Consider the following 11,447-nt stretch of genomic DNA (forward strand, 5'->3'; position numbering starts at 1 on the left):
GAGCTTTGAGTCGACGCGAGGAAAAATATTCAATTTGGCGCTTAGGAAGCATTAAAAGTCATATTGGAAAAGAAGTTAAGGAGGAAGATAACAGTCAAGAGCAAAGCTTACGCAGCAATTCAACATAATAAATAATATCACATGACTCTTTTTTATTGCTATTTTTTTTATCAGCTTGTAAATAATTTCCGCCTGATGTTCACAAGGACAAGAAAGTAATTTAAGAAACATATCAGTGAAGAACATTAACCCAAACAATGATTGTGTTTGTGCTGCCTGTGCCTGGAGCAAAGGTGCATCTTTATCTGATGGAGGTCTTCTATAAAGACTCTCCTGGTTTCAACAGACGCCCTCACTTTGTTCTGTCTCAAAGAGATCATGCTTTACTCTGCAGCTCTGGGCTTTGTGTTGCTACTCTCAGCAGTGGAAGCTGCAACAAACGAGAGGTAAGTTTTACTCAGTTTGTAAAATGACAAAGACACAGAGAGGTGGTGCTAAAAAAGATGGAGCATCAGCTTCTTTCTGGATTTCTAAGCATCCAAATCCCCACACTGGCACTCAGGGATTGGGTAAGCATTCAGATGCTGAGCACAAATAAAAGACGCTGGGGGGGGCTTCATTCTGCTTCTATGACCAACTGGACGTCAAACTTAAATTAAACCTGATTTAAGGGAAGTCGTATTCTGTGGTAACTTTGAAACACCGTGTTCCTGTCTCCGTACACAGGCCTTTGTTCAGGCCGTGATGAAGTTCAATGAAACAAAGTTTTGCGAACTGGACAATGCTCCTTCCGAGAAAAAGGAAATATTACGACGGCAGATAATAACTGCAACAGCAGCATGTTTCCTTGCTGATTCAGCAATTTTGACAGTGGATGTTTCATGAGAGGAAGGGGGGGGCACTGAGGCTGCATGAATCTCACATGTCTTGCCATGTGTGTGTTTTTGTTTGCAATAGGGTAAACTATGACTACTACAAATACCATTCCATGCCAGAGGTAAGACCGACTGATAACTGTTAAAACACACACATTCACATGCTGTTATATAAATGTATATACACATATATATATATATATATATATATATATATATTTTATATGTGCTCTACAGATCTCCAAATGGATGACTCAGATTGCACAAAATCACTCTGAGGTCGTGACCATCGTGGATTATGGACAAACCTACGAGAAAAGGAATATCAGCTTGCTTAAGGTAGGACCGTTGTTTAACGGTTGAGTTCAGAATCCACTAACATGTGTATAGAGTATTGGTTTGTGCTCAAGTAGGCAATTATCTTTCAGATTGGTCTGAGCACTGGAGAGAGGAAAAAAGCAATCTGGATGGACTGTGGGATCCACGCCAGGGAATGGATCGCCCCGGCCTTCTGTCAGTACTTTGTCAGACAGGTAGGAGAGACGTGATTTATAATCAAGCAACAAACTCTCTGCAAAACCAATTAGTCTGTCTGAACTTAAAAGTTTCCGTCTGCTCCCCTCAACCAGATTCTGCAGACATACAGAACAGACCCAAAAATGGAGGAGATGATGAAGCACATGGACTTCTACGTCACGCCGGTGCTCAACGTGGACGGATACATCTACTCCTGGAAGGACAACAATGTCAGTCCTCTCATTTCATGGATATTTATCTATTAATTTTCCAGGGCTCTGTCCTCAGGCTCACAAGTAGCAGATGAGAAGGATGTGAAAAGATGAGTCTATTGTGGCGATGGCGGATCCATTATTCAATAAATTCATTTCTGATGCTCAAAATGCCTCAAGTATAAAATCATCTCCTCTTCAGAATAAGACGAGCACTGTATGTAATGTCCAGTGCTAATTTGATCCATTACTAAAATGGAGTGAACATTGTGACCCCTCCAGACTCGACTGTGGAGGAAGAACAGATCTCCAGGACCTTCGGGCTGCAAATGTGACGGCACCGATCTCAACCGCAACTTTGACGCCAACTGGGGCAGTGAGTGTCATAGCTCTGCATTCAGTCTAATCTACACGGCCCACTGCTTGAACATGGAGAAAGTTGAACTTGCTAACCCGTGTTGTGACAGGAGGTGGTGTGATGACTCTGATTCGGATTCTTCTATTTTTCAATTGCCACTCTCGCAGCGGTCGGGGTGTCGAGTGACTGCTGCTCAAACATCTACTGTGGGAGTGACCGGGTGTCTGAGCCCGAGGCCCAGGCTGTGGCGAGATTTGTCGGCAGCCGGAAGGACGACATCCTGTGTTTCCTCACCATCCACTCCTACGGCCAGCTGCTCCTGATTCCCTATGGAAACCCCAACTTCATCGCCCCCAACCAGGACGAGCTGGTATTCACGTGGACAGACACAATAATCTGGTCAATTCATGACAAGAGCGTTCACTCCTCCTGTTTATAACCATCACTGCATGTGTCTACATTGAATAAAATAACACTCTTCATATTTTTTTCTACTGATACTTATATACTTTTCTCAGTTTACTGACTCTTTGGATCCTCCGTGCACATTTCAGTGAATGACAAAAGCTAACGTGTGGTTCCTCAGATGGAGGTGGGTCTGGCTGCAGCAGAGGCTATAAAGGCCGTCCATGGGAAGATCTACAAAGTGGGAACCTCACCGGCTGTTCTGTGTAAGTACATGCATCCCTTCTCATTATGGTGACACTCAAGTGATTATGAGCCCAAACTGGAAGTAGGTTTTATGAGACTAAATGAAATCTCTTTCCACAGACGCCAACTCTGGTTCATCCAGAGACTGGGCTCGGATGCATGGGATCCCCTTCGCCTACACCTTCGAGCTCAGAGACAACGGGACGTTCGGCTTCGAGCTCCCAGAGGATCAGATCCAGCCGACCTGCGAGGAAGCCTACAGCGGAGCCCTGCACATCGTCAACTACGTCCATGATAAGACTTTTAAGGGCCCCATGGACGGAGCCGTGGCCACTGCTGCTGCAGCCCTGTGGACTGTGCTCTTAGCCGTGGGCGTCACCAGCGCCTCCATGTGAGATGGAACAACTCATCCTCCACATACGTCCGACTACAAATGATGTTTGTCTTTGTAAATTCTGAAAATGTATCTGATAAATTAATTAATTAATTAATGGCATCCTTCGTTGAAACTACTACACTGTAGCTGAGAAGTGAACTTCCCCATGGTTAGGCTTATTGTTTTCATCTGAGCTTCATGACATACAGGCATCACCTGTCACTTAAAAACCACAAACCAAAAGAATAAAATATTTGAAAGTGTAATTTTTTACTTTGGTTCATACTTGTGTTTTATTTGTGGCATCATTTAAATGAGTTTAATTTCTTATATAAAAAATACAAACTTTTCAATGTAGCAGCAGTTTGAAGAAATACCAGCGTGCACCATGAGGTCTGAGGACAGGCAGCTATCTGCTCAAACTACAGAGAACAAGGTGTAGAACGTGTGTTTATTTTGTGGAAGGATGCGTTGTTTGAGTACCATGCAGTCTCAATGCTGAGTTTCAGTGTCTGTGAACGGTTGGAAGCCTTGTTGTCTCACATCGGCCAGCGGCAGGAACAGCTGCTGCTCTGGAGGAAACTGGTCCCAGCGTGTCCACGTCCATCCTGAGAGAGAAAGGACCACACGCTCTTTCTTAACATCTGCTCAGGTGAGACGAGAGGATTTTTCTCCCCCGTTTAAATCCCAACTCACACACCTTCGTTCTTCTCGGGTTCCAGGTTCTCCGGCTCTCCCGACCGCTTCCTGTCCAGGACCCCCTGCATGAATATGGTGACGTAGTGGTACTGCTCCTCCAGCCTGATGGAGTTCACCACAGACGCGAAGCGGACGTTTACCAAATGCACCCCGGCTTCCTCCAGGACCTCCCTGTGAGCACATTCCTCCCACGTCTCTCTGTCAGGGACATAGAATCAGTCCGTCACATCTCAGAAGCGAAGTCAGGTCATTTTAGGGCAGGTTATATGTTCTATACACTGAGAAACACACACACACACATATGACAGCCTGCTAAATCCTCTAGGTCAGTGGTTCTCAGACTTTTCAGCCCACTACTCCCAAAACAACTGTTCCAGAGCCTTGTGACCCCAATTATCCCAAATGTTATTGATTTGATCAAGTTCACGAAGTTCAGTGTCTCTGAATGGTCAACGATGTGCTGGTTTAGCAGTTTGCTTTCAAAAGAGATTTGAAGAAGATGGCAGTTTTCCAAATGCCCTTTTGTCTCAAGGCATTTTTACCATAAATGAAGAATACATTTTTTACAAATTTGCTAAGAATCTGTTTACACTGTCTATATTAGTTTTTATTCCATATATATATGTACTAATAAAGGTTAATAGTCTTTTTATCATCTGATACTCACGCTGTTCCCCATCCTGCATTTGAGGAAGTAGATATTAAGTGTTTGAGGAAACTTTTCCAGCAGGAGCTTGAACCAATGCAAAGTCTAAACACGTGATAATGTTTGCCATCACCTTGGGGAGAATTCGGCGTATTAAAAAACTACTAAAAACACTTGATGTCTGACTTCTCTGCATTGAATATAAATAACAGCTCCTGAGCACAGTCACGTGTCCGGATGAGCCTGTCCACCCACCCGAGCTCCAGGTGCCCCCCGGGGAGCTGGTGCTTCCCTGCGCCCATCGCACTCCTCCGTTTCCCCAGGAGAACACAGCCGGGGTGGGCTGCGTCGGTGACCAGCACCCCGACCCCCACCCCGGGGCGTTTAGCGCTCTTATCTGACATCTGAACAAACTTAAAACGCCTCGTGAATCAACACGGGTTAGCAACAATAAAGCTAAAGCTAAGCTAGCACAACAAGCCGCAACCTGCTAGATTATTACCCCCCCTCACGTGCACTTCCGCCTTCACTTCAGAAAAAAAACATGTCAGTCCTGCGTTTCCTCCTTTTCACCACCAGAGGGTGCTTCAACAAAAATCACAATTCATAATATTTCTAGTTTTATCTTATTTTACATCTCTTGGCCACTTTCCTGTCTATTCACCAGACTTGTCATATAATATAGGATTTTATTTAAAATTTAAATTGTATTATTGTTGTTGTTGGGTATTCTGGTTTCTTCCACATCTAAAACCCATCCATCCAATTGGAAATTCGAAATTTCCCACAAATCTAAATGTCTTCAATTGTAAACATATTTAATAAATGAATGAATAAATGCAAATGGTTATTTATATCTGGAGTAAAACCAATCAACCATGAGATAATTTATTCTGCACTGTATTTTTCTACAGGAGCGACTTTCAGTGAAAAGATTCAAAGAAGTGAAGGTGACACACAATCTCACCTTCACTTCACGTCGCCAGTTATCTGCTTTTTATTCATCTGAGAGCCATAGTTACTATGTTTATATGACTTTCTAGGATAATGACTTTACACAAAATAAGGGATGGATGGATGGAAGGATGGATCGATAAATAAATACATTTATTGATAGAATTTTGGCAGGCCCAATTCTCGGGTTGGAAACCTGTGAACTGAACTGTAGCCTCTGAATACTTCTCTACGACTGGACGAAATGATCAAGTGATTAACACATTTACTTTCATGCATTTAGCAGGTTCCCACCGACACCCGTTTTCCCCGCTCGACCTGCCTGGTGGCTCTGGCCCCGCCCTGCTCACCTCTTCCTGCTCTCACCTGAGACTCAGCATTTAACTCCCAGACGTCCAGGCTCTCCACACCTCTGGATCTTTCTCCTTCACTGTTCTGCTTCATAGAAATTACTTTACTCTACTAACTACTGTCCCTCCGTCTTTGCATTCTCTCAGTTTCTTCCTTTCATTTGCTGGACATCGTCACCATGAGTGGTAAACTGTGGACAGAGGAGCAGTTTAACTGCCCCGTGTGTCTGGATCTCCCCAACGATCCAGTCACCATCCCCTGTGGGCACAGCTACTGCATGGCCTGCATCAAGGATTACTGGAGCAAGGACGACCCCCAGGGGACCTACAGCTGCCCCCAGTGCCGCAAGGCCTTCAGCCCCAAGCCCACCCTGTCCAGGAACACCATGCTGGCAGAAGCTGTGGAGCAACTTCGGAAGGGGGCCAGCAAATCTGATGTGCGTGAATCTATCCGTAAAGCCCGTAGGGCGTCCTCCTCCTCCACCAAACCCAAAGGGAAGCTCTCCTCCTCAACAGTGACCTGCGACATATGCAAAGGGGATCGGCGAGCAGCGGTCAAGAGCTGCCTGGTGTGCATGAGCTCCTACTGTGAAGCCCACCTGAAGCCCCATCAGACCAAGAAGGCCCTGAAGCAGCATGAGCTCATCGCACCCACGGGCAATCTGGCCGAGAAGATCTGCACACAGCACAAGTACCTGCAGGAGTTCTTCTGTCGCCAGTGCAAGATGTTCATCTGCTGGCTCTGCACCAGCGACCTGCACAAGGGTCACGAGTGTGTGTCAACCAAGGCAGAGCGCTTGGAGAAACAGGTAGGAGAGTGTGGAGGCTGCAGGGGCCTCTGGAAGAGGGGCCCTCAGCCAGTAACCAGGGTGTAATGGGATTTAACTGTGACTACATTTCAATAAAATTGAAATACTTAAAAATATAGGATTGTAGACCAGTGCAGTTTCAGTTCAAATTCATTTCTCTCAGGTCACCGTGACCTTTGACCTTTGACAATCAAATTAAAATCATTATCATTTGAGTCAAATTTAATGTTTGTGTCAAATTTTAAGTCGTTCCCTGAAGTCATTCTTGAGATATCATGTTCATTATGGGATGGTTGGACAAACTCTGTGTTATGGCTCTGACCAGTTTCAGTTAACACACAACATCATGAATCTTTCTGTTCGAACTCGTCGTGAAACATCAGAGCCTGGCTCATTTTGACATCATAAATATTTTAGATGACGGATCATAAACTGGAAAAAGGTTTCATTTATTTCCATTCATCCCATCAGTGGAAAGACAGCAACTCCTCACTCCTCCTGCTAACTGCCCATTGTTCTGGTGGATTTCTGTTGAAGGCGTCATCCTCTCTGCTTTTGTGTGTGACAGAGGCTCCAGCAGGCCGAGGACATTCCTGACTTCATTCCTGTCCATTCATAAAGATCCACCTTCTGCTGCGTCACGCACATGAAGTTGTTTCCCTGATTGCTTTGGGTGACGTGTCTTTATTGTGTGTCCCTGTGTAGAAAGTGATCTCCGAGCTGCAGGTGGGGAATCAGCAGAGACTGAGAGACAGAGAGCAGGAGCTCAAAGACATGAAGAAGATCATGGAGGGGATGAAGGTTGGTCTCTCTGGAGCCATTTAGAATGAAAACTACATTGACCATAACATCCTGAAGTGCACAGTCATTTCATTCCAGTGAGCTTCACTGTGTGTTTGAGTTTACTGGGACACAATAATCTACGGCGGCCCAGCTATTTAAATAACACATCTTCAAATAAGAAGAAACAACAATAACACAACAGCAATTCAAAAAACACATTGGAAAATGAGATGTGTTATGTGATTTGTTGATGTGTCTCCCATTGTCATTATGATTTGCACTTCCTGGTATCACCTGACATTCTCCCCCCTCCCCCACCCCGTCTGCACAGCGTTCCTCAGAGAGGGTACACAATGACACGGAGCAGGTGTTGTCGGAGCTGCAGCGCTCCATGGAGCGTCTGCAGGAGCTCCTGGAGGAGGTGCTGGACCAGGCCAGCATGGAGAAGATGGGCCAGGCCCAGGAGGTGGCCGACAGCTTGGAGGCTGAGATCATCGAGCGGAAGAGGAGGGACACAGACATGAAGGACCTGGGGCGCTGCGAGGACCACATTCACTACCTGCAGGTGAGAGGACTGTGAAGCTCTTCAATGGGTTTGGGGGCGGGGGGGGGGGTAACTCAGTGCTGACTCTTTCATCACAGCTCATCATCATCATCGCCCATTATTTCCACTCTACAGGGCCGGCCACCGTCTGTGCACATGTAGAGTTTGTGTTTATATCTCCCTTATTTTCCCTCCAGGCGTACGAGTCCATGATCAGCCCCTTGGAGTCGGGCGAGCTTCCCAGCGTGGCGGTCAACCCAGACGCTTCCTTTGAGCCTGTGCGAGACGCCATCCTGGACCTCAGGGAGCGAGTGGAGGACCTGTGCAACCAGGAGCTGGGCAAGATCACCAAACAGGGTGAGTGACAGGAGTCGTTCCTCTACTTGACTTCTCCATTCACACTAATTCATCTCACAATCTGATCATCTGTTTTCTTTTTCCAGTTAATGACACAACAATGTTCACCTTGGCAGACGGTGAGTTCCAAATGTTTTTATAAGAATAGAGAAAGTTAAATTTGTTTTAAGATGACGTCCTTCTTAAGAGTGACTCCCTCTTGCCTCTCACAGCCAATCAGAGCTCAGGAGCCAAAGCCGGGTTTTTAAAATGTGAGTTTTGAATTTTCCTATTAAACACAAATATATAATTTCATCTTTACATTATTTAAATAACCCATTTCTATTTCTGCACAGTGTTTTCTGGTCTGGGATCCCGCAACACAAACAGCCGTTCGCCAGGTATGAGATTCTTTTCTCTCTAACGTGGCTTCACTGCTTCTGATCACTCCGTCATTTTAAGTAAATTAAATAAAATCGCTGTCATGCAGCTTCCTCATCCAGTGTGTCAGTTGGAGGTCGGAGTACAGACAGAAAAGGACTTGGTAACTGACATTACATTACACTACCACACATAACAACAGTCAGTCAATATGCTCTTGTTAAACATGACATGTAATCGCTCAGGTTTAGGCTTTCAGAGTCAGGATGTGAGGAGCAGAAACGCACCACGAGGTGAGAATTTGTGCTTTTACTTTAAACTACACTAAAGCAAGAAATGACAATGTGTGCGTGTTTAAACATGTCCTCGTTTGTTGTTCCAGACACAGGCAACACAAACTCCCCCAGACAGAGGAGAGAGGAGAGGGAGACAGGTCGGTTGGTTTCTTATCACACTAATGCATTTTCTAGTGTTTATGATAAGTTTGGTTTTAATTAGTTATTTGATTCTATAAAAACAAGGAGAAACATCATGATTGACAGCTGAGAATGACTTGTGATTGGTCAAGTGTTGGACCTTGATACCTCGGCTCTATCCCCCGCTCACTTCTGCCCAGACTCAACATGGCAGCCTTTCTATCTGCTTCTTTAGCAGATATAAGAGTTATAGAGCTTTTTAGGATGTCAAGATCTGCTAAAAACACATAACAGGTGAGGCACGGCTTTAAAGACTATGTTTGACCTTGATAAGTAACACAACTTTGATGTGTCTTCCAAACAGTGAGGGAGACCAACCCCAGACCCAGCCCGACTCCCAGCCCAGCTCCCAGCCACAGAGCGTCCCAGTCCCTCGGGAGCAGGTTCAATCAGAACCAGGCCCCCAGTCCGACTCCCAGTCCGACTCCCAGCCGCAAAGAGTCCCGATCCACTGGGATCAGGTCCAGTCAGAACCAGGTTGCTCATGCTGCGTCTCCGACTCCAGCTCCAGCTCCTGCATCGTCTGGAGGTATAAACTAAACAAACCTGCAGACAAGCCTCAGTGTTGTAACTTTTTGCTGCCACCATCTGGTAAAACTCGAACAGAGCAACTCTTAAACATTCACTCTTTGTTGGTCAACTCTCTGCTCAGGCTTCAGTCGGATGGCGTCGATCAGCAGCCTCTTCCGCTCCGGCCGGCGGGGCATCCAACAGGCCACCCCCGCTACCTCAGCAATCCCCTTCACCAACACACCATCTGGAGGAGGAAACCCATGTAAGGCCTTTCTACATTTCATATCCTCTCCTCTCTAGTCAAAATATCATAACCACTACAGTGACTCTACCGGTTGTCTACGTGCCTGTTATAATAATATGTATTCAACCTTCTATGACTATTCAATTATGTACTGTCCAAGTGCGTTACTCTGTTCATCATCAACAGGGGGGATGGACGCTCTGTCCGAAACACCAACAGAAAGTAAGATGGCGGCCTTTGGGGAATAGAATATCTGATTTGCACGTTCACTCCTATTCAAAGTTTTCATGTGTCTAATGTTTTTTTTTGGTTTTTGGACAGTTAACCCTGGTCTCTTCTTGGACACGCCCACCCCTGAAACCATGAATCACGCTCCTGTTTTCCCTCTATGTGAGTTAATGTACCAATATTTTCACCAAATCTCAATTCTTAGACACAAAAGAAAACTATGTAAAATAAAGAAGATTTGTGCCTGAACTGATTGTTTGATTTTCCAGTGAGAGAAATCAGCATCGACAGCATCCAGGCCCCAGAGCCGAGATCCAGAGAGGAGTTCCTCCAGTGTAAGTCTCAGTGTTCTACTACTAGACGAAACCATTAAGGTGCTGAGTTAGCATGTCTTTACATCTATCTTCATAACAACTGAGCAGAAACCCTACTGGTGATGTGACTGCGTTGAGGGAATCAAGTAGACCTTGAGTTGAGTTTATCGAACTAGTCAAACATCCACTTTAATGCTTAAAGAATATTCTTAATTTTCAAACTGAAGATTGGATACTTGCTCATTCATCCCTCTCTCTCTCCCAGACTCTGTGAACTTGACCCTTGACCCCAACACAGCCCACCGCCGACTGGCTCTCTCCGAGGGCAACACCAAAGCCATCCTGCAGGTTGCGGCGCAGCCCTACCCTGAGACACCACAGCGTTTTGACGGCTGGACCCAGGTGATGTGCCAGAGCCCGCTGTACGACCAGCACTGTTACTGGGAGGTGGAGTGGAGAGGCCGCGGCTCCTCTGTGGGCGTGGCTTACGGAGCCTTGAACAGGAAGGGCTCAGATGCAAGATCTGGCCTTGGGTACAACGCCCAGTCCTGGACCCTGGAGCTCTCCGACACCTGCTGCTCAGCCATGCACGCCAACGAGAAGAGGGACATACCGGTCACCTACTCCCCCCGTCTGGGCATCTTCCTGGACCTGTCCATGGGGACGTTAGCTTTTCACAGTGTGGCAGAGAGCATGACACACCTTCACACCTTCCGCGCCAACTTCACACAGCCCGTCTATGCCGCCTTCGGGGTGGGGAGCGGTGTCGGGGTGGGTCTGGACTTTGCCCTCGGCAAGTTTACCTCAAGCAGTGACAGCATTAAGATCTGTCCCATGTGAGGACGCAGGCTGGACGGTGGTGAATCATACTGGAGTGGTGTCATCAGAACAGCTGCCTTCAGAGTTTAAACACAGCAACTTGGTGTAAAAAGCCTTGTAATCCATCTGTCACAAACTGACTGAAAGTTCCTGTGATGATTGGTTTTAATGTCTTTCTTTTTTCATATTTTAAATGCACTTCTTTTTTAATTTATTCTTTTTCTTTTTTATGATGGAATTATTATGATGATGAAAAAATATTGGGTACTTTGAAACTCCTGTATAACCATGATCCAATCCTAGGGTATTTATAATTGGCTGTTCAATTTTAAACACCACAATAAACAAATATACCACAGTACT

General features: G+C 45.7%; 3 protein-coding genes across 3 annotated transcripts; 2 read left to right on the top strand and 1 right to left on the bottom strand.

The window, feature by feature from the left end:
- Positions 1–342: 342 nt before the first annotated feature.
- On the top strand, positions 343–3,261 carry cpo (carboxypeptidase O). The gene is made up of 9 exons (XM_062380140.1): positions 343–446; positions 958–997; positions 1,113–1,214; positions 1,304–1,408; positions 1,505–1,621; positions 1,886–1,979; positions 2,129–2,331; positions 2,548–2,632; positions 2,733–3,261. The coding sequence occupies exons 1-9, from the start codon at positions 379–381 to the stop codon at positions 3,005–3,007; spliced, it is 1,089 nt and encodes a 362-aa protein (XP_062236124.1). The 5' UTR covers positions 343–378; the 3' UTR covers positions 3,008–3,261.
- On the bottom strand, positions 3,255–4,880 carry nudt15 (nudix (nucleoside diphosphate linked moiety X)-type motif 15). Its single transcript, XM_062380141.1, has 3 exons — positions 4,589–4,880; positions 3,689–3,885; positions 3,255–3,596 (listed from the first exon to the last, which is right to left on the bottom strand). The coding sequence occupies exons 1-3, from the start codon at positions 4,735–4,737 to the stop codon at positions 3,481–3,483; spliced, it is 462 nt and encodes a 153-aa protein (XP_062236125.1). The 5' UTR covers positions 4,738–4,880; the 3' UTR covers positions 3,255–3,480.
- A 758-nt stretch (positions 4,881–5,638) lies between these two features.
- trim25l (tripartite motif containing 25, like) lies at positions 5,639–11,435 on the top strand. The gene is made up of 16 exons (XM_062380264.1): positions 5,639–6,446; positions 7,152–7,247; positions 7,561–7,794; positions 7,971–8,130; positions 8,217–8,249; positions 8,343–8,381; positions 8,466–8,510; positions 8,600–8,653; positions 8,736–8,783; positions 8,873–8,923; positions 9,271–9,495; positions 9,619–9,741; positions 9,910–9,945; positions 10,045–10,113; positions 10,221–10,286; positions 10,531–11,435. The coding sequence occupies exons 1-16, from the start codon at positions 5,817–5,819 to the stop codon at positions 11,103–11,105; spliced, it is 2,484 nt and encodes an 827-aa protein (XP_062236248.1). The 5' UTR covers positions 5,639–5,816; the 3' UTR covers positions 11,106–11,435.
- Positions 11,436–11,447: the final 12 nt, after the last annotated feature.

The sequence above is a fragment of the Platichthys flesus genome, chromosome 22, assembly GCF_949316205.1.
Source record: "Platichthys flesus chromosome 22, fPlaFle2.1, whole genome shotgun sequence".
In the NCBI taxonomy this organism is placed as follows: Eukaryota; Metazoa; Chordata; class Actinopteri; order Pleuronectiformes; family Pleuronectidae; genus Platichthys; species Platichthys flesus.